This window comes from Alexandromys fortis, unplaced genomic scaffold, assembly GCF_014885135.2.
Source record: "Alexandromys fortis isolate MF-2015 unplaced genomic scaffold, M_Fortis_MF-2015_v1.1 scaffold_51, whole genome shotgun sequence".
Classification (NCBI taxonomy): Eukaryota; Metazoa; Chordata; class Mammalia; order Rodentia; family Cricetidae; genus Alexandromys; species Alexandromys fortis.
Window position 1 is genome coordinate 10,111,321 of NW_026067925.1, and position 23,397 is coordinate 10,134,717.

At 46.8% G+C, this 23,397-nt stretch overlaps 1 protein-coding gene across 3 annotated transcripts in view; it reads left to right on the forward strand.

The window, feature by feature from the left end:
* Susd4 (sushi domain containing 4) overlaps nt 1-23,397 on the forward strand; it is a 123,532-nt gene that overhangs the window by 50,193 nt on the left and 49,942 nt on the right. For all 3 annotated transcript variants that reach the window (XM_050142877.1, XM_050142878.1, XM_050142876.1), the window contains exon 3: nt 11,508-11,720. In XM_050142877.1, coding sequence (XP_049998834.1) covers nt 11,508-11,720 — 213 coding nt within the window. The remainder of the gene's footprint in view (nt 1-11,507; nt 11,721-23,397) is intronic.

The window sequence follows — 23,397 nt, forward strand, 5'->3', positions numbered from 1 at the left end:
ATTTCACAAGTACTGCAGTTGAATGTTGGCTGTCTCTCAAGGCATGTGTGTTCAGTGCCCAGCTCCTTGGGCTTCTGGGATGATGCACTGTAATCCAAACGGTAGGACCTGGTAGGGTGCAGCCGAATTGCTGCACTGTGTCCTTGAAGGGGATATTGAGCCCCTGGTCACCACACCCCATTTTATTTCTCATTGCCATGAGATGAGCCCCTTTTCTATTGCCCACATACACACATGCATATACATACTGTAAAGTGCTGTGCCAAAGCATTCAAGCCTGGTAACTTCTGAGAGTTTGAAGGAACACAAACCTTTCCTGTTTATAATCTATCTCCGGGAATTTATCATAGTATGAGCAAGCTTACTAATGCATAACTCCTCCTCCCTCCAACACACACACGCACATTCGGATACATACTCACAATACATGCACATATACATACTCACACATACACATACTCACACACATTCATACATACTCACAATATATGCACATGCGTGCACACACACTAGCATACATACAATACATACACATATACATACTCACACACATACACACACTCACATACATTCATACATACTCACAATACATACACATATACATACTCACAATACAGATACACGCATACACATGCACACACACACTTGCATACATACATAAAATACATCACATATACATACCCACACAATACACAACACTCACATACATACATACATACTCACAATCATATACACACACACCCATTCACACACATACATACAATACATATATACTACCACACATACACACACTCGCACATACACACATATTCACATACATACATACCTACTCACAATACATACACATACATAGACACTCACTCCCACATACATACACAGTCCCAAGGGCACTTGAGAGTGTAGAGTGATTAAATCTCATACTGGCTTAGACGGCACTTTGTGAATGAACTGGAGAGGTGGGTGTAGTGCAGTTCTGCTAAAAACGAAGGCTTGAAAGTTGCTGCTGTTAACAGTTGGGTTTTCCACAGTGACTGTGAGAGCTAATGGTATCAAACTGTTGGAGTGATCTCTAGGGGATGCTGTGGGATGAAACAAGACCGTGTGTGTAAAACGCTCTGTAAACTGTGAAGCTGGGTTCATGTGGGAAGCATGTTTTAGTATTGTCTGTGAAAGCTGTTGCATACAAAAAAGGAGAATTTTAATTTTGCAAACAACAGAAAACAGCCATAGGCATCCAGAGATTACCTTCTAGCTTTTCTTTCTTTTTTGTTTTTTACATCTTACGAATTATGTTCTGTGCTATGTCAGTCTAAACCAGTGGTTCTCAACCTTTCTAATTCTGCAAACCTTTACTATAGTTCTTCATGTTGTGGTGACCTGCCCCAAGCCCACAATTATTTTTGTTGCTACATCATAATTGTAATTTTGCTACTGTTATGATCATAATGTAAATATCTGTGTTTTCTGCTAGTCTTAGGTGAACCCCTGTGAAAGGGTTGTTTGACTGTTCCCCAAGGGGTCACGACCCAGGGGTTGAGAACCCGCTTGTCTGATCACTTCTATTCTGGAGATTATTACATTTTCCTATCTGGAAGAGACTAGAAGGCTGTGGGCCTCTGATAGAGTGCTTAGTTAATGCACAGGAGGTGCGATATGATCCCCAGGACCTCATAAATCAGCCTTAGTAGTACATACCTATCATCCTAGCACTTGGGAGACAGGGACTAGAGGGTCAGAAGTTCAAGGTCATCCTGAGCTGCATAGGAGGTTTAAAGCTATGTGAGACCTTGTCTCGAAGGAGGAGGAAGAGGTGTTGAGAAACAGAATGAACGCAAGAAACCATTTTCAATAAAATATTATAGCTAAGAATTACCAAGTCACACATACAAGGTCAAGAGCTAGGTAGACAGGCAAGCTGCATTTTTCTAAGTTATCTTTTATTTAGGAAATAAAAAAAGATACATCTTTAACCATAGCAACCCATTCTCTAAAACTCTATTGTGTGTTATTCAGATGTCTGCACAACTGATTCCATGATTTCTATGAACTACAAAATGTCCCTGCCATCTCCCCCAGACAGAACTCCTCACTGTCCTGGCCACTGGTACTCAGTGCTCGCTTTGGATGCGGGTAGATGTTGCTGTTTCGTGCTGGGATCGCACAGTCTGGGATGACTCTGTTGCATTGCTGGCTGAGCTCTCACGGAGCGCTATCAGGAGACTGCAAGGAAAATCGCATTATGAGTTAGCTTTGTGATCGGTTTTATTGGAACCGAAACTGAGTGAAAAGACTTAGGAATAATTGGGTAATCAAAGCGAATTAAATCAAGAGGGGGAAAATATCAGTTCTGGCATCAAACGGGGACGTCTCTGACACCCACATCTGTGGTCTTTATCCATTTTAATCAAGTCTAAATTATGCCATTAAGACTTATTTTTGCGATGTTTACACTTGCTCAGACATAGCAGACTTTCTATTCATCTCCGGGTATTTCTTGAAGCATTCAAAACTCCCCACTGTTTCTGGGGAAATGCTACCTAACTTGATTAGCATCCAGATAGTCAGCACACGCGCTCACGTGTGGGGCATTGTGTGTAGTGTCTGAGAAATGCAATCCAGATGTTGAGCTTTCAACCCGTGAAGATGCATCTTCTGTCCCAATACTCATTGTTGCCTTCAGAAAACCAGGTTTAAGTGTCGTCTGCTTAACGAGAGTCTACTAAGACTAATGACCACATCATGCTCCCAGGGTGGCGGAAATCTTACTGTTGTTACTAGCCAGGGGTTCTCGGGTTCCCTTGCAAGGCTTCCCAAGGGGTACTGCTTTTTCAGAAAAAAAAAAAAAAAAAAAGAAAGAAATCTTGTTTAGACCAACAAATGGCAGCAAACCTCCACTTTACAACCGTCCTCTTTAAGTATGTAATTGAAGGCACACTGAATTGTGGGATGACCATGACCGAGCCAGGCTCACAAGCAGGAGAATGAGTGAAGGAACCTCCTGTCTCCTTTGTTGAAGCTTGAGTTTCTTTGTCACTGAAATGTAGTCACTGTGTTATCTCCCATTGAAAACTCTGTCCCCAGCCCCTCTGTCCTTTCGCTCCAAGCTCTTGCTGGTTGCATCCTAGCTTCTTGGTGCTTGTGTACGCATATGGTTTGGGATTCTGTCTGCCTCCTTCGTGTCTTGTGCCCAAATCAGGAGTTGTTTTGGAGGCTGACTATTTACCCTAGGGGGACCACTGGCCATCTTCCATGGGACCTGGTTACTGTTTGCAAAAAACACCATGGCCCTCTGTACACTGAATGCTGCTGGCCTAGCATTCGCCCCCAAGCTGTGCTCTGAAAAAAAAAAAAAAACAGAGTTCAGTTCACGGGAGGTCTGTGTTCGCCTTGAAATTTTCCATAGCCTAATACTTTGGCCAATGGAAGGACTCGATTTATAAACTTCTGTTGTTCAAGTGCAACAGTCATGTTCACCAGTGTCAGTTAAGACCAGGGTGGGCAAAAGACAAAGAAACGAACAAAAAGAAACTGCCAGGCGGTGGTGGCGCACGCCTTTAATCCCAGCACTCAGGGAGGCAGAGGCAGGCAGATCTCTGTGAGTTCGAGTCTAGCCTGGTCTACAATTGCTAGTTCCAGGACAGGCTCCATAGCTACACAGAGAAACCCTGTCTCTAAAAACAAGGCAAACAACCGAAAACAACAACAAAATCAAAAAAACAAAAAAAGAGAAAGTATCTCGAGGTGATTGTAGTAAGAGAGGCACCATCTCCTCTGTAGGAAGCCGTGTGTTCTTTAGGAATTTCCTGAGTATTAGCAACAACATGGCATCTTGCACTGTGACCGTGTCATCTGCCCCTCAGTGCTTTATAGGCATTTACATATCACTAAAAGTTCGCAATGGTGGGGAAGTAGAGACTTTGCTTACAATACGTCCTTTGTATAGAAAGAAACCAAAGGCACAGAGAGGTTAAGAAACTTACCCATGATTACACAGCTAGAAAACCAGCAGAGCTAGGGTTCAAAGCATGTATTTTCACCCTCCAACCTTTCCCTGTATGCACCAGCTGCTACATTTCAGGTAGACATTGTCATTATCCCACTGTAGCTGTGACATCGAGAACTCTGCTTTTTTAACCTTTCTCGCAGTGCTCTCTGAAAGCAATCAGATGGCATCACAGGAAAAAGCATGCTTGCCCAGATGCGGTGAAAAGCCACCCAGAAGCCGTCTTCACCCCCAGGTGGGAGGAACTCCGTCCTCTCCTGTGCGGGAGTTTTACTTTTTTCCTGAAGAGTGCTGGCTGTAGCCCAGCCTGGTTAATGACGGTCTCTGATCTCCTTCGGGGAAACTGAGGCAGGAGCATCACATATTCAAGACCTGCCTGGGCTGCCAAGTAGTTTAAGGTCAACCTGGGTCGCTCAGTGGAATCTTGTGTCAAATAACAAGCAAAAATGAGCCTGGGGGGTGCATCTCCGTGCTAGACCTCCTTGCCCAGTAAGGATCACCAGTGTTGTATACATAGACTCTACTGCTGCCCCCTCACACCCACAAAAGAAGAAAATTAAACAAAACAGAAACGAGAACAAGAGAGAGGAAGAGAAACCACACCCAAACTCCTGTTCCCTGTAGTTGGTGGAATGACTGCTCCTAAGTACCCACCTCTCCTCTACCCAGCACTGGGTATCGACAGAATAAATACAAACAGAATGTAACTTTTCCTTCCTTATGTCTCTTTTTAAAGAATGCCTTTTTCCCTTCTTCCTTTTTCCTTTTAAAAACAAATCTGAAATTTTGCCAGATGTGGAAATTGTCCCAGAACACAAGAGGCCAAGAAGCGTTTAATAATCTTATGGAAATGTGTCCCAAGACTCTTTATAAAGCAAGTCACATCTTCCCAGTGATTTTCCTTGTCATGCTAAGCATGTGGGGTCTCCTGCCCTGCCTGCCAGGAGCTGCTCCTGGGGACTCCTGCTCTTCTTGGTGAGGTCTCCTCAGGTCTCTGTAATAGACTGACTTGGTCCCTGCTCCTTAACGGAATGGATTCAGATTCGGGCATACCTGATGCTAGGAAGGCAGTCCCCCAGATGTTTGAGTCTGGTCTGGGGTCAGGACAGACTTTCTGGTCATGGAGAGCTTCTCTGGAGTCTTACTCAGGGGTACCCTCCAACCCTGTGTGTGTGAACTCATTCAAGTGCAGCCACGAGCTGTAATGGGTTGACGGGGAGGCCAGGGCAGGGATAGCTGTGCTGTATCATCCATTGCAGGGTGGATAGAAATGGGGCATGCCAAGTGCTCGCTCCTGTCTTAGCAGCCTGCCACCCTGTCCAGGAGCGTTTGGCATGAGAGACTCGGCCTCACGTGCTTGTGGCTGTAGCTAAATGTAATCTCCTCAGAGCTGCTTCTCTCACTTCCTTCATTGTGGATCCCGTGGTGTAGACACATACCAGCTCAAGTGGTTTCTGGACATTGATCTTATCCTGGTTAAGACAGGGTGTCAATACCTTTGTTCATTCAGAAAAATAAGTCGAAGTTGTTCTGAGAGTGTGGGAGTTTTGAGGCAGGGGAAGCCGAGGGTGTGGTGTGAGGGGAGGGGTGTGCGCAACCCTAGTGAGTAGGTCCCAGGACAGCGTGGTTTCATTTTAGCGCATAAATAAACTTGCAGATCTTTGAACACCAAAAGGCCTTTCAAAGATTTTTCTACATGGGGCACAGGATACCCATCCTGGTGTAATTTTCTCTCGAAGCACAGAGACAGTTTATTGTGGAGATTGATCATAAGCAGCTTTGTCCATGTGTTGCTACGGATGAAAAGGCATTTGGTACTGGGGGAAAAGCAAGCGTTCACCTACAGGAAGATGTGGAAGGAAGAGCTTGGGTACTCGAGGACCCCTGCAGAAAGCTCTCTGATTCTTGACGGTTCAGTCGAAGGGACTTCCCCCACCTCATCCAGGACTAGACTCTTCTCTCCACAGGAGATCTTCATCATCAAAAGTAGACCAGGAAGCCCTGCTACAGCTGGGAGATGCCTGATGACTCACTTCCTGGGTTCTTAGATGTCTTAGGTGACAAGCCAACTTCCCTGCCTACTCCCATGGAGATGCTGTGATAAGGGTCGGCTTTGGGGACACCCTGGGGATTGTGCGGTACCCGGTCATCATAGCCAGTGTTGCTCTTTGCCCAGCGCTGTTTTAATATGCAAAATTCGCGGGCGTCTAAGAGTTGAGATTGTCACAAAGATTTGAGCCATTTGCCAACAAACATTTGATGAGGAGAAGCCAAGCATAGGTGACACTCAGGGTCAGGAGGACTGGACTGGATAAGGTCAGAAGCCTCGGGTTTGAGTTCCGTCTAAGCCACTAGGGTGACTGCACCAATCCCTTCGCCTCAGAGTCAGGTCAGTGACCTTGCAGGTGACTTGAAATGCTCTGGGTGGGACTAATTTTGCTCTTAATTTTACTAAATACCTGCAAAAGTATCTGTTTAAACGTTTGCACGGATGGCCCCTTCTCACTTGCCCAGCCCCCTCTCACCAAAGAAATGCATACAAAATCAATTTTTGTGTCTATATCCCGTTTCTTCCCCCTATAGACCCATAGAGCAGTTTACAAAGAAATGGGAACCCAGCCCTGGCTCTAAATTGATTTGGCTACATTTGATACACTCTTCCTTCCTAGAATATGACTTTTCATCTGTAATAGCCCAAAAGATTGCTTTTCACACCTCTTTCGTTTTTATGATCCCTTTCAAAGGCTTCTTATGTTGTTCACAGTAGAACTGGCGGCCAGGTTTCTGCAGTCTCAGAAGTAACCAAGCCAGAAATGTCAAGACCTCATCAGGAGACGGAGGGCCTGATGCATTTCTTTGTATGGAAAGATAAGGGTGCTCTCAATCTCTATAACACAGGTGGATCTGGGTTCAGAGAAAAGAAAAATAAGGAGCCCTGACTTCTACTGGGACCAGAGTCTAAAATTACAACTGTGTCTTTGACTTGATTTGGGTTCACAAGAGGAAACACAGTACCAGAGATGATAATGATGATACTCAAGGGGGAGGAGATGCAGACTCAGAGCAACCAGTCCTGTAGCCATCAGAGGGGACTGCAGGCTAGGGCGGGGTCTTCAGGCTAGGGATGTCCAGCTGGGTTGTCCAGACCCCAGGGATAAGGCATTAGCCCTATTCAGTGAGTCAACTATATATGTAAACTCAAGGATCTTGAGAGAAGTGACTTTTGGAAGCAGAGTAGTTGGCTTCTCTGTTACGCACAAGTTGGAAATGCCTAAGCACTTTGAACGCTTGTATGAGTCTGGGTTCTGCAGAAAAACAACCAAAAGGAAGCATTAATCTGTATATAAACCATCCATCCATTCATCCACCCACCCATCCATCATCTGTGTCTCCTAGAGACCCAGAAGAATCAGTGGCTCAGTTCTAGTCAAAAAGTGCAAACGTTTGAGGCCCAGGAGAGCCAGGGGTGAAAATCCTGAGATAAGTCCTGATCGGAAAGCAGAGCACCAGTGTTCCAGCTCGAAGACTAGCAGCTATGGAGGACAAACGCTTTCCTGTTCCTCTCTTTGCTCTGTCCAGGCCTGTAACACTCAAAAGGCCACCTCACACTGAGAGGGTAAGCCATTCTACTTGGTCTCCAGAGTCTCGGGTTGATCCCACCCCGAAGAATGACACAGCAGTCCCTGCACACAGGGACTAATATCTGGGTACCTGTATCCTAGTCAGGGTCTCGCCTAAGTGTGTCTTGCCTTCATATGTTGTACTCTAGATTGACTATATTGCAGGCACATCCAGGGGAGGCTGTTGCTAAGGACTGTTTGAAATGGAGCACTCCTCCTCCTCCTCCTCCAGCTCCTCCCAGGAGTAAACATGTCAGAAACCATTCTGGGAGCTCACTCTTCCCTCCAGGCTGTGACCACTTAGTTCCAGAGCATTAGCAGAATTTGACGGATGGGAAGGAAGTATGTTGGGGTTTTAAGAAAGCAGATTCTTGAGAGATGATTTGAGTGGGCCTGGACACAGGTTATTTTCCACACCTCCTAATACCTACATCAGCCCACTCCTTAATGGGTCTGTTATCAGACGGGGCTGATCATCATCATTATGGAAGGACACTAAGAGAGGGCTCTGCTGAAAAAAACGACCTGGGCTGGGAATTGATCCACCAAGGCATAATTTGAAACAAAGACTCTGAGATCTAGCAGGCCTAGGAAATTACTATCTTGCTCAGTGGGATTAGTTGTCCAAATGAAGAATATTTTCTTCTTGCACTATCCTGTCTTCTGATGGCTCTTTTCACTGCTCTTCGGTGCCAGTGGCTGGATCCCTGGCCAGCAGCACTGGAGATGTTCAGCCCTGCACCAGGCTTAGGAACTCGACCGTGTTAGCTGTGGTTCAGTGGAAGTAGGGAGCTGCCGGGGCTTGCGCTTTATCAAGAAGGAATCAGAAAGAATCTGGCTCGTGAGGAACGTTCCTCGCCTGCCCATTGTAATTTTCATGAAGTGCTCATCATTTTTTTATTAGCCCAGTGACTTTCCTGATAGATCAGGTCGTTCTGTCTGATGGGTCTTCAGCCCTCCCTTGACTGGTCTCACCTTCTTCTGTGAAGGAGAACAGCCTTGTGGCCAAAGTCAGGGTGTGGCCAGCTGGAGGAACTCCAGAGTCAGCAGTGCTGATGTTTGGTAGCAGGGTGACAGACTAAAAACCATATATTAGGGGAGCACAGATGCCCCAGGCAAGGCACAGCGTAGGCCTGCTCTGTCCCCTTATTGAAGAAGAAACGTAAGACATTGGAATTGTAGAAAAATTAGGAGTTTAGAAAACACCCCGGGAACTGGCCGTGGTGGCACACTTGAACCTTTAATCCCACTACTCAGAAGGCAGAGGCAGAAAAATTTCTTTGAGATTGAGAGTGAGTTCTAAGCTAGCTAGAGCTACACAGCAAGGCCGTGTTTCCCAAAGGGTGGGGGTGGGGGGAGAAAAGAAGAAGATTAGGGTTCGTAGTCTACAGGAAAGAGAGAGAATGCAATGCCGGATAGATGTCTCAGCCTTGTCTGTGACATGCATCAGCTTCTGGACAGGGGTGGTACTGCTTGGTAGTGGGTCTAGCAGAATAGTTGGCACCAAGTTCTGTCCACTCATTCATATAAGCACACACCACCCTTTACCCATCCACACATTCATTCATCTGTACATCTAGCATCCACTTATATATTTATCCATCTATACACCTAGCTGTCAATCCATCCATCCATAGATCTACTCACCTCTCCATCTATCCACCTAGCCATCCACACACCCACCCACCCATCCATCCATCCACCCATCCATCCCTTCATCCACCTTTTCATCCATTCATGCATCTACCTATCCATCCATCTGTTGACCTATCCATCCACCTTATTCACGTATCTACCCATCCATCTATCCATACATTCATCCATCCATCCACCATTCACCCACCTGTCCATCCATCCATTCGCACATCTACCCTACCCATCTGTCTTTTGATCTATCCATCCAACTTATTCACGTATCCATTTTTCCATTTGCCCCACCCCTGACATCTAACCATCCATCTGTACAACCACTCAGCCAATCATCTTTCACTAACATGCTTGTGGTGGAAATGGTCACCGCGTACAACATACAATGCAGAGGAAATGACGAAGGTGGAGTCTCTTGAGTCTCCTGCGTAGGCTTTTATAGATTAGACAAGGACACAGTAGTAGACTAGCAGTTCTGGTCACAGTGAGGAAAACCTTGAGGAGTGAGCCCAGGCTACCCTAATGGGAAGAGAGACCTCCTGTGTATGTTCTAAGGAGGCTTGCATTATGGGAAATGTCCTTCCCTCATTCAAGGGCGTGACAGTACCTCCTTTCTATTTCAGTGGAAGATAAACATCCTTTGACCCCTGGGTTTAGGTCTCCTCCCTGCCCATAGCTGGGTAGCAGCAGCTTACTGGAGTGTGCCCCTCACTTACCTCAGCTACAGCTTTCTATTCTCCACTGTGTTTCTTTGTTGTGTGAAGATTCTTAGAGCTCTGTCGTTTAAAAAAAATTAGTAAGGGCAGCCTCTTACTGCGTATCTCAGGCTGACCTGAACTCCCTGTGTAACTCAGGCTGGCCTCGTGCTCAGAGCAATCCCTGCTTAGCCTCTAGAGTGCTGGGATTACAGATTCGAGCTACTGTGGCTGGCTTTATCTTAACGTTTTAATTCAACAATGGTTAAAAACTCTGCCTTATCCCTCTTACGAGGGCAGCTACTGCCCCATGTTCTATTCACACCGGACCTCCCGAGAGAGAAGCCCATGCTGACTGCCACTTTTCCCTCTTTAAACATCAGCAGACGAGTTTCATCTTCTCCCTTCTGGTGTCCAGGTAGTGGTCTCGGTGTCATCTGTCTTTAGCCATGGAGGTTCTGACCTGTACCCCTGATGCTTATCTCCCTTTCTGGCTGGTATGTCCACTCTCCTAAGGACTCAGCTGGAGGCCTTCTAGAGGCTTCCCCACCCTCATGCCCTTCTGTGGCTCCCACGGACACACATGTACCCCATTCTGACTCCGTCAGAATGACCTTTTCAAAGGACCCACCGCGGGAGTGTACATCCTTCCAGGCAGAAGGAAGTCGTGACTTTCTTTGCATCGGAAGCACCCGAGGCCCTGAAGTACTTTCCCTAAACATGCAAACTTGAAGCAACCATGTGGCAAGTTTCCAGTAGCCCTCCCCTGGACAGTACTATTGATTGGTACCTGGATGGTATCGTGTTGCTTTGGTGTGGTATCACACTTGGTCATACCTAAGGAGCAGAAGTGTGGGTGCTGTCCCCACCACTGCCTCCACCGTTCCTCATCGTCTCTGCACAGAGGGAGCTCTGACAGTGAGTTTTGGACGTGCTGACACCATTGCGCCTCTCGTGCTGAGAGGCTTTTAGCACAGTGACCCTGCGGGCCAGTGGGGAGGGAGTATGTGTCTCACAAAAGCCCCCGGGGTGAGGGATGTCACCAACAGCTGAGGACCTTTAGCAATACAGGGTACTAAGGAGGAGTGGCTGCCTCAGGAGTCCAGCATCCAGTATGCAGCTGAAAGCAGGGGGCCCCAGGGTTGTGCCCTGCCCTCTGAATCTGAGAAGTCATACCAGCGCGCTGTACAAGAATTGAAGATGGACACACCAACCCCATCTCCATGGAGTTGTGCATGCTACTTCCTGATACCTGCTCAGTGAAGATTTGTGGGTTGGCTTTCCTTACTTTATAGGAAAAAACAAAACAGTAGATGTCTGTTCAGAGGTTGGCCATTTCCATGCTCCCTTGAGGGCACATTTGGGACATTATCCTGGTAGGAGCTGCACCTTCCTAATTCTTGGCCTCTCATAAGCAGTGGAAATCAAGCCAACACCTGTAGGCTCTTAGTTTCGTTCGTACAATTGGAGTGGCCCAAGGTGCAGGAATACAGTTCTTAGAGAAGTATTCAAGGCACTTTCTCTCTCTTTGTGTCACTGTAGGGCTGGATGACCTCAACGTGTGTGCTGATCCAGGCGTACCAGAGAATGGCTTCCGGACCCCCAGTGGAGGAGTTTTCTTTGAAAGTTCTGTAACCCGGTTTCACTGCCAAGACGGATTCAAACTGAAGGGCTCTACCAAGAGACTGTGTATGAAATATTTTAATGGGACCCTAGGCTGGGTCCCGAGCGACAGACCCGTCTGCATACAAGAAGGTAAAGGGCCTGCCCCTCTGTGGGAGCCAGGGGTGTGACTCTCAGGGATGAGGGCCGTGGATACACTGGAGGCATGGGTCTCAGGGCTGGTCTAGTCTACGGGATGAGTTCACATCGTCCTCTTTCTCTGTCACTTGCCATCCAGTTTGTCACTGTTCCGGCTGGGGCGAGAGGACGCTCGGGTCACATGGGCACCTTGTGATGAGACTGCCGGTTCAGCACTCACTCCCGTGTCGCTCAGTGACGAGGGTAGTGAGCATTTTCGTGCAGATGCTGGTGATACAGAGGGTGGGATGCGACTCAGAGTCAAAACAACTACTTCGTTTAAGACCGGCATTTGGCGTGATTCGTTCCTAGGGCGCTATGACCGGGAGAGCGGGTTGACACAGCGGACAGCCCTGGCTAGCGGTGACCCTGGGGTCTATTGCTGATGCTGGTGTCTGGAAGCTAGCCTAAATCTGCTGGCTGGGTCATCGTGCTTTTTTGGTTTATTTTGGTTTGGTTTGTTTCATTTTACTTGTTTTACTTTGCTCCGTAGACAATGTTTAGAGTTATGCAAAATGAATTGTGTAATTAATTGGAGTGCTGAGAGATTGATTATGAGTCTCACAGGACTGGTGCGGCTGACGTTGGAATAGGCATGGATCAGAAATTAATGCAAACCTCTCACCTCCAAGAGGCGCGGGCCTGCTCTGCCGCTGCTCTGCTAATGTGCGAGCCCATTAGGAGCCAGCTTCCCTTTCTCTTCGTTATTGAAGTTGCTTTTGGGAGGAAGTTTTTATGACCTAAAGGATCACTGTGATTTAATAATGTGTTCTTCCTTAATGGAACTTTAAAAAGATCCCGTGTGTGCGTGCGTGCGTGCGTGTGTGTGTGTGTGTGTGTGTGTGTCTGTGTCTGTGGATGAGGATGTGTGTGAGAGAGCAGCTGCCTGTGGAGCCCAGAGGTGTTGGAGCCCCCAGAGCTGGAGGTACAGTCAACAGGACAGCATGGGTGTGGGGAACTGAACTCAAGTCCTCTGCACGAGCAGTCTCTGCTCTTCCCCACTGAGCCATCTCTCCAGCCCTGCTTTATGAAACTTCTAAACTGATTTAATCTGACAAGCACCTTTCATTATGCGTTTTTTTATATGGAAATTGCAAAAGATGAGCAAGACCAGTCTCTTGCCCTGAAAGCACTCGCTAATAAATTCACTGTTCCCTCTTGCATGGATCCCGTGTGGGAGCTGTGCTCTCTGAAAAATTCCATGGAGCTAGAAGTTTATTTGGCTTATGTCTGTATTCCCTGCTGAAGACCATGGCCTGAGATGCCTCATACCCAGGACCGTGAGATGGCAAAGTGAAGGAGAACCAAGGGCTCAAATAATTGCCCAGAAATAAGGGCCTTCTCTTGTTTCATCTTCTTGGAGCAAAACAGAAGCTGTTTGACCTCTTTAAAATGAGCTTTCTCTTTAGCCCTGTGTCCTGAGGGTAAAGCCAGGTGTTGAGCCACCTCCTTGGTTGGGGGCTTCCTGTGTGCCAAGACAATAAGGAGAAGGCACGGCAGGAAGTGCTGGCACGGTGCCTGGACTCAGTAGTCCCACCCTGCCACCTGAAACAAGACCTCGACTCTCTAAATGGTGGTCCAGATCTGCCTTCTGGTCATGGCGTTGAGTGGTAAGCCGTGTTTGGGAAGGCTCGGAAGGACAGCCCACCAGCTTAGGCAGAGTGGTATGTTTGCTCTTAGCGGTGGCACCCCTGATCTTTGGGAGGCTTGCATGCAGAGGTGGCCATTGTGCCTTGGTGGTGGAAAACGTCATTGTTGATGTCTTGGTGTTCTTTATTTACTGTTTGGTCTCGGGGATTGAACCCAGGGTCTCAGGCATGCTAGGTTAGCTCTCTACCATTGAGATACCTCCCTGGCCCTTTCTTCTGCACTGCTCCTAGGAAAGGTGGTGGGTGAGGTCTACACCAGGGAGATTTTTTTCCCCTGCTTTGTAGATAACCGTAGCTGAGTGCTTCACATTTATGCTGGGTGGTTAGTAAGAGCTGTTGAATTAATTTGCTGCCCTTGCTGGAAGGCTGAGAAGTTTTGTAATGGAGATAATGAGGGTTTATGTCAGCCTCACTCTTTGGCAGGCACAGCTACCCTGTGAGATGAAATTTATGTTCTTATTTTCTCTTTGGGTGACTGAGACTCAGGGAGGCTCACTCACTTGCTCAAGGTCACACAGCTTCTGAGGAGGTACAAGAACTAACTAAAGGTAATGATGACATCATGGGGACCATTAGGGATCGCGTCAGTGCTGCTGAAAACCAGCAAGACAGAAGTGGTGGAGAATCAGCCTTTCGGAGTCCCTTACCCTGCTTGTCAGCTCTGTCTGAGAAGCAAACATTTGTTTGTTTGTTTGTTTGTTTGACAGGGTCCCGATAACCTTGAACTTCTGATCCTCCTGCCTCTGTCCCAAAAGTGCTGGAAGCACAAACGTGTACCAGCATGCCTGAGCTGAGAAGCGGATTTCTTAACCATTAAGTCCCCTTGACTCCGGGTACGCACCATCTGTGCGGTGCTCTGCAGAATTGTTGACACGATGCTCTGTGCAACAAACTGAGACGAAGTCCTCTTGGGGCGGGGGGGTCCCTCAGATTCCCACCTCTTTACTCTCCACCCTCACGCGCACCAGCTCTTTCCTCGCATTCCAGTCTAAACTGCTTGTCTTGGGGAAGCTCAGTGTCAGCAGAGGTCTGCATAGCGGACATTACGGGGAGTGGATTCTTCTCGGCACCCGAATCTCCCACTTGGAAAACATGGATATTTTCTCTGAGCCATCATGCAAGGGCCACTCTAGCCTTCGAGCCTGGGTGAAAGCACCTGGTCGCATGGAAATGCTGAAATTGGCCAGAGACCGAGAGTACACCTTACTGGCACAGCATTGCCGACCTGTGAGGTCAGGATGCCAGCCACCAGCTGGGCCTCTGCTTTGGTAAAACCACCCAGCGAGGTCTAACTGGGGGTAACACCCTTTCCTGTGAAGAAGGAGTGAAATAAGATTAGCCTTGTGCGAATTGGATTTACAGACACAGGCTAAACACAAATGCCAAGGCCTGAGCACACAGACAACTAGAATCAGCTTTGGGCTGACACTCATGTTGGTGGGCATGCCTTAGGCTGAGGCAGGAAGACTGAAAGTTCCAGACTAACCTGATCTTTGTGGAGAGACCCATTCAAAGAAAGAAAGAGAGAGAGAGAGAGAGAGAGAGAGAGAGAGAGAGAGAGAGAGAGAGAGAGAGAGGTGTATTGTAAAAGTAAAATATCCCAGGAAGTAAAATAAAGCCACTTCGATTCCTATCCATGCTGACAGGGGATGGGAGGAGACTCAGCCCGTCTTGCCCAGTCTGTCAATCGTCAGCGTTGCTGGAAATGTTTTCTCGATTAAGCATCTTTTGCTGCTGGGCTACGGGACGCACTTTGCCCTTATGCGTTGGTTACTCCAGCTAGACAGAAGTTTCTGCTTTTGTGTTTTAAGCAGAGAACTAAAGAATCAATTGCAGCCAGTTAGTTCCTGCATTGGCAAGCCTTAGACCGTGAGCCTGCACTGCACAGCACCAAAGTCCCTCAGGAGTCTCGCTACTAGGAAGGGCATTTATGAAGCTTTTAAAGCCAGATCTCTGTAGAAGAAACAACACTCTCTGGTTGGTTTCGGGGTGTCCTCAGGACATGTTTGGGTGTAGTCAACACAGTTGATAGGGCACACACCTTTCTTTTCTCCTTTAAATGCCCCTGTCTGGAGTAGCTGCTTCGAGAAGTAGAGACCTGAGAAAATTAAAATTTTATGAAATTAGTATTTAAGTTCTTCCTCAGCAAATTCTCCTCGGTAAAGGAGGTGGGGGATGGGGGTGGGAATGGGACAAGATGGGATAGATTTTCCCTTTCCTCCCTTGAGCGGTTCGGAGAACAGCCCCTGGCCTCCTTGGTCATCACATTTTATGTCAGTTTTAGACAAATACATATTAAGAAAAAAAAAGCATGCTAGTGACCCTGGTGTCCCCAGCTCTAGCAGACAGCTTGTTCCAATGTTTCTTCCCTAGTAAGTGCCCAGATGGTTTCTGAGGACAGTGGCCCTCCTCTTCATCCCAGCACGGTGCTCTGAAAGGACCTTACATGTCCCTCTGCGGAGCGCCCCTTGTTTCAGGTCGCCTGACTGAGAGAAAGGGATTTCTCTCCTGTCGGTCAGTCAGTTCTCAGCTGACTACACAGGAAATGCAACCCCAAACTACTGCCTACCCAGAACCCATTGCCCCCAGCATCACCACAGCCTCCTGCCCCAAACCCCAAGCGTAACCTTCAGCGCTGTTTCAAGTGCAAGGGCCACTATCTGGAGGGAATTGTGTGACTCTGGAAAATTTTTAAAATTTATTTTATGTGTATTTAAGCATTAAAAAATATTTTTTAAAAGTATTTTGTGTTGGGACTGCCTGTGTGTCTGGCAAGTCTGTGCATCGTGTGTGCACAGTGCCCCTGGAATTTGAGTTATAAATGAGTGATTGTGAGCCACTGTGTGGTCCCTGGGGAACCAGCCTGGGTCCTTTGTGAGAGCAGTTGGTGCTCTTAACTATGCTGTGTTTTTTCTCAGGCTCCTCATTCCTGTTTCAGTGCCTTCAAAGGCAGGGAGCCCTCAGTCTGGAAATGCCACACAGCAGGTGGCATGCAGTCACACCCTGCAGGTGTGTTGAGATGCTGCTTCGTTGTCGGTTGTCATTATCTGCATCTCTGAGTAGGCAGCTCCCATCCCTGGGGTGTGAAAGGAAGACAGAGGGTTCGGGCAACTGGGGCTTCCTCCTGCTCTTGTTAGACAGGGACAGGTCTTCTGCAGCCACAGCCTCTGAGGCTCCCCACAGGTGGCCTCGGCGGTCCAGTCACTAGTCACACCCAGCTCTTAGATGAATACCCTGGATTCCTTGACTAATGCTTGGGTTTCAGGTGCGAGGTGGCTCCCGCCAACTGTAGTCTTTCACACAGAGCTTGCCTTCCCTCTGGGCCTCGGCTCACCTCAGCGCACACTGTCTCATAGATTTTCCACAGTTAACGGTGTGCGTTCATTTGATTCTGGGTTATCTGTAGGGTGGTGAAAGGGGCTGCCAATTCCAGAACCCGCACTTTGGGAACGTTGACAAAGATGAACAATGACAGCCAGACATCAGTCCAGAGTCCGCCTCCATTCCCAGCCACTACACACACACACAGCAGTGCCCCCCCCCCCCCGCAACATCTTCCTGCACTCTGCCCATCGCTGGTTTGCGACCTTGTTCTGATGCCATACCTTCATGCTCCTTTGCCCCAGGGAGACTGCACTGTTCTTAGGAGGCATGTCCTATGCAGACTCGATGCTGTGTTAGAGCATGGTGTTCGTCAATGGCCAGGTGCTGCCCTGGAGCCACGGTGTGCTGAATACACAGTATCTTCTTCAGTGGGTGCTGGATGCAGGGTGCGTTCATCAGTAACTGAATGCTATGCCGGATGCACTCCGTGTTGGAATACAGTAGCCCAGCGTGGCGCCTCTGGCCATTTGTTTTCCGGGTGAGAATGCAGAGGCTCAGAGGAGCGGGATTCTCCATGGAGCCCTGGACAGTGGCAGGGATGGGATCAGCTCTGTGCTTTCCAGGACTCACTCAGCCTACCTGGCTAGGGCTCCTTTCTTCCCTCTGGAGGTAGGGGATGACAGACCATTAATGTCCACCCCTTAGGAAGGCCTCATCTTGTCAGCATCCTTGGTAAGGACCTTTCCTACAGGGCACTGACTTTAAAAGTCTAACCAAGGATCCCTGCTGTAGAACCTGTTGTAAATACCTAGTCATACCTCCCTCACCAAAGCACTAGGAGCAGGGTCAAGGAATCTGTATTCTTAGGAAAAGAAAACCCGAAACCGCCCAGGTGGTTTTCTCCTTTAGAAGCCCCAAGAACCCCTTACTCGGGGATGGAGTGGCCTACAGCTGTGTGTGAGGGAAGAGAGCTTATTATCTGCAATGTTTAGCAGAGGTCCTTGGAGACCATTCTAGAGCTCAGAGTGTCAGTTCGTCAGAGGCTTGTGCAAGCATTGAGTTATATATATACACTGGGCCCGGCGAGCAAGCTGGGAGTAGATGGGCCATCGTCCCATTGACCTTCAGTCCTGTGCTTTCTGGAGCTGTGAATCACCTGGCAAGCTTCAAAAACAAAAACAAAAACAAAAAAAAAAAAAAACAGAGCTGGGAATCATTTCAGGGAACTCCAGTTCTTGTGACTCCTGTACCCCCATAGTTTCATTCTCTTGATTGTGTTTCCCTTTGGAGGAGGTGCTCCCCCCACAGCAAGGGGCATTTCTCAAAGCTGCCCAGGCAGGTCCAGGGTGCACCCAGGAATCCCTTTGTACTTCCTGACTCCCTGTCTCTGTTACCTGGTTGCCTAATCATAGCGCAGAGGTTGATTAGAATGTAGAAGAATTGTTCCCAGGATGACCCCGGCTTGCTGTGGCTGCATGTTTAACCCTTCTTTGTCTAACTTCCTTGCAGTACACCAAAAAGAAAAAAAAATTCATTCATGAAGGACTTTTTAAAAGTACTTACTAAAATATTTTGGCTCCCATAGGCCTGACCAGGACTGCTATAAAAGATGAATAATTTGACATTTAGAAGATTATTTCAGCTTCCTGGGGGAAGGGCGCGATGTGAGTTTAAGTATTATTATTACATTATAAATTTTTAATTAAAAGATCCACCTTGACTACCAGCTAGAGCTGGCAGTAGAGCTGGCAGCCAGCCCCTTTATTCATCGAAAGTGAGGGGTGCAGGCATTTTTCAAAAGCAGGGGAGTCTTACTCCTTTTTATGGCTACTCATATATTAAGTTGAGCTGTCTTCCAGCTCCAGGAGCTTCACCAAACAGATGGAAGCCCTAAAAATGTTTTATTTAACGCTTTTTCTTCTCAGGTGTGCTTCCTATCACCCCAAATCCCTTCCGTGTTGCTCTAGACGTGAGTTATTGAAAGAGACAGCTTCTGACCCCAAGAGCGAGTATTTCCACATCTCTCACTAAGACACACTCATGTTTACATCTTCTAAGGGAGGAGAGTGCAGAAGGACACCCCCGCCTGTCCCCAAGGCCACTTTTGCTGATGTTGACTGAAGTCACCATTGCCCCCGCGCTCTCCCCTGTCATTTCCATGTGAATCTGACTTTTGTTCTTCAAGAATTTCTTATCTTAAATGTAGACATGACTTGAAAGGAAAAAAAGAAAGTCTAGAAGAAATAAGATCAGATCAGAATGATCACTTACCCCCTTGGCAAGATGACAGCCAGACAGCCACAGGCAAGGATTCAGTAGCCTTATCATCAAATCCAGCAAGTGCAGAGGAGAAGCTGCCACCAGTGCAGCATTGCTCCTTAGCCAGCTGTGCCCACCTTCTTGTCTTCTTTCATCTGTGAACAATTCATTCCCACACTGACTGTACAAGGACCCTCCCACAAGTGGGGGTGGGGTGGCTTTAAATCACAGAAATGGTGGGTCACAGCATCAGCACGTGTTCTGATCCCTGTCAGGTCACGTGGAAAGGCCACACGATGACTGATGGTGACCTTGAACACCTAGTTGACGATGGAGATTCCCCCAGAAAGCAATAATTTTTCATAAGCTCACACCTGCAACAACCCAGAGTTAGATTGGCTATTTGTAAAAAAAAAAAAAAAAAAAAAAAAAAAAAAAAAAAAAAAAAAAAAAAAAAAAAAAAGTAGGGCTTATCCCAGGGATTCCTTTCAAACCCGTCACTGTGTACTTACGCAATTCTCTCACTCCAGTATGGAGTGGTTTTAGCCTGACCCAGGCTCTCCAGGCTCCATTTTCTGAGTCCCATCAGCACCGATAGAGACCTCCCCAGAGCCCCTACTGGGTCTGCAAAGCAAAGGCCTCATAGTGCAGACCCGCTCAGTTTAGAGTTCAATGTCACTTGGCTAACGCAGCTGCTGGGGTCATTAAATTCCCGGCTAGCATCTTTTGTTTTGACTGATGTCATCTGTCTCCCTGGTCCCCTGCACTGACCTTGGGCTTCTTCTCAGATGGTTCTTCTTAGCCTCTGATTGCCCCAGATGTATGAAAAGTGAACGTTTCCAGGCACCATGCCCTAAGCATCTTTCAGGCTGGAATCTAAACCGATTGGACATGTGGGTGATTCTCCAGCTGGGCCTCAGGTACCCCTTGAGAGGCTTGCCCTGGGTCTTCTGTCTGTGAGTAAAGATGCTGTCAGTCACCCATCTGTGAGAACTGCCTTTGAACCCCATTCTTAGCTGGGAGAAGTACCTCAGAAGGCAAATGAGATTGGTGTACTCGGTACCACCAAAGAAGAGCACCTGCCTAGCATTAAATTGTTTTTGGTTTGGTTTGGTTTTTCAAAACAGGGTTTCCCAGTAGCTGTGGAGCCAGTCTTGGAACTCGCTCTGTAGACCAGTCTGGCTTCGAAATCACAGAGATCCACCTGCCTGTGCCTCCCGAATGCTGAGATTAAAGGTATGCGCCACCACTGCCAGGTCTGAAATTGTTTTTAATGCTTCTTCTGAGCCTACTCTGCATCACCCAATGCTTCCCATCTCTTCCTCTTTACATATGAGGCTACTTTCCAGAAAGTGGAAATTGATCTCAAAATTTCTTTGAAGATAACTAATCTTTTTTTTTTTTTTTTCAATCAGGAGAAGCAGAAAGGGCCAGGGAGATGATTCCATGGACAAAATGCCTGCTGAACAGGCATGAGGACCTGAGTTCGGGTCCCTAGCACCCATGTAAAAAGCCAGGCATGGTGGTTTGTGCTTGTAATCCTTGTGGAGACAAAAGGATCCGAAGGCTTGCTGGTCAGCCATCTCTCTGTATCAGTATGGATAAGTTCCAGGTTCTGTGGGAGACTTGGTCTCAAAATAATAATAATAATAATAATAATAATAATAACAATAATAATATAATTTTAGTAGTAAATAATAATAGATAATAGTGAGCAGTAGAAGGTAACACTTGAAGTTAACCTCTATCCTCACATGCATGTGTATGCATACTCAGCATATATGTGCATTTGCACACATGAACATGTACACATACATCCACATATATGAAGAAAAAAATCACAGTTTACCTTTATGTTAAACCTGCACCAGTTTCTCTAATTTACACAAAGAAGTCAGCTTACTGTCTTGAAAATTTTTTGGCAAATAAAGTTTTATGCTTTGGGAAATTCCAGTGCTTCATCCCCAGGCAGAGAATCATTTGTCCCTAGACATTCCATTAAATGGCTCCACCTCCAGACCCAGCAGCTCTGGGTGAGGTAGGGAACGGGGCAGCATCGTCAGTGATTTCCTTATTGGACTCATTTTGCTGTCCTTAGGACTTCGTTTAAATTTGCAAAATTTGGTGAGCTAATAGGAAAGTTCGTGAAACAAAACAGTGGAAACGCTCGAGGTAACACCAACATCGCCACAATCCAGGGAGGAAATAGGACACTGCTGGCGTCCCCAGAAGTTCATTCCCAGTCTCCTTCCTCCCTCTGAGAGGTGGCAATCACTTCTCATGATTGAGAAGTTTAACCCCAAAGCACACACTATTCCTAAACATGTTGTTTCAGGTTGAATGTCCTTTTGCCTAGTTTTGGAGTTTATGTACATGGAATTACATACAGAGTAAGCATTGCTTTAGATCTGACTCATTTTATGTTTATGAAATACACACATAATATGGCCCACTGCTGCAGCTGCAGCGTCTCCATTGTTTCTTGGTGTTCTAACGTATAGACATGTCATCATTTGAAGATTCATTTTGGTGGTCGTTTTAGACTCTTTCAACTGTCTTCTGTTATAAATAGCGCTGCAGTGAGCATATGAGAACATCCCTATTGACAAATGATAATCTTCTATTTCTACTGGCTCTGTACCAGAGCATAGAGCTGCTGAGGTGATATGCATATATCCTGTGTTAATAGATGTTGCTAATGATCACAAGTGGTCGTACCAGTTTAAAGTTCTATAAACAGAACATGCCCCTTAGTGTTAGCAATACTTAACCATCTGGCAGGCATGCAGTGCTCCCTCTAACTTTGTACTGGGATGCTTGTTTGGGAGTTTGTCTCTGTGTTTTTGGTTAGTTGGTTGGCTTTGTGTTGAGACGGTGTCATAGAGTGCAGGACCCTCCTGCTTCAGCCTCCCCAGTCCCACTTTTGGAGGTATGTCCACCACTCCCTGAGTCTCCCACCTTTAATGTTCACTTCCCTGGTGAATAATAGAGTTGAGAGCCTTCTTGTGTTTATTGGCTAGCTCGTGATTCTCTCCTGTGAAGTGTCTGTTTAATTCGCTTAACCATTTATCGATCAGTTGTCTTTTCCGTATTGATTCTTAGGAGATTTTATAGACACTGAACCCGAGTCCTTTGTTGGCTGTAGGTGCTACAAAGCTGTTCTGTGGCTAAGGTTTTACTCTCTTATTATCAGTGTGATGCACAGAATATTTTAATGTGAATACAGTCAAATTTATCAGTCTTTTTCTTTATGCTAAAGTTCTGTGGAGGTTTTCTTTGTCATGTTAAAAAAAATATTTTCATGAGGCAGGAGAGAAGGCTCTTCCAGAAGACCCAAGTTTGAGTCCCACCATCCACGTTAGGTGGCTCGCAACTACCTGTAACTCTAGCTGCAGGGGGAATCTGATGTCCTCTTCTGGCTTCCACAGGCACTAGTGCTCGCATATGCACGCACACACACACACACACACACACACACACACACACACACACACACACACAAAGGCATTGTCTTCTGTAATCTCAGAACCTTGCTGCCCTGCCCTCCCATTTAGCCCCCTAACTCTCCTTTTTGGACTTGGTTTGTATATAATACACGTAGCATTGTTCATTGCAATGACTGTTCCTCCTGATTCCCATTGCCCCCTGTGTCAGGAGATGGAAGACCTAGCTCTGTCTCTGTTCATTGGGCTGTCTGTCCTGCACTGGATGTGATTCTGTTTTCATGACTGCAGCCCTGTAATTGCTCTTAAATGCCTGTAACACAAGTCTTACCCCCTTTCTCTGTTCTGTCAAGACTACCTTGGCTCTTCTTGGCCTTCCATGTTTCCATATAAATCATAGAATGAGCACAGCAACTGTTGAAACAAATTTGAATTCTGAATGTTACTTTGTTGGGTTTTGTGATTTGACACAGTCTAGAGTCACCTGGGTCTTTGTGAGGAACTGTCCAGATTAGGTGTCCATGGGTGATTTTATTAGGTGGACCTGTGGCCGTGTCCACGGGTGATTCTTTGATGATGTTAATTGATGCAGGAAGACCCGGTCCAGTGTGGGTGGCAGCATCTTCTAGGCTTGGGTCCTGGGTTGTGTTAAGAGTGAATGAGGGAACTGAACAGTAAACATGCTGCATTCATCCTCTCTCTGCTCTTGACTGTGAGTGTGACTGGCTTCTTCAAGTCTGTGACCTCTGTGACCTCCCTGCTCTGACCAAAAACTGGTGTCATAATGAAAATAAACCTTTTTTTTAACTTTCTGTCAGGGTATTTTTGTCATAACAACTAGAAAAGATAAATAGTTAAAATCATAGTTAAAATTCTGAGGAAAATAAGACCTATGCAATATTAGTTCTCCCTACTTACTAAGGTCTTTAACAGTTGTTCTCAATAATGTTTTCTATA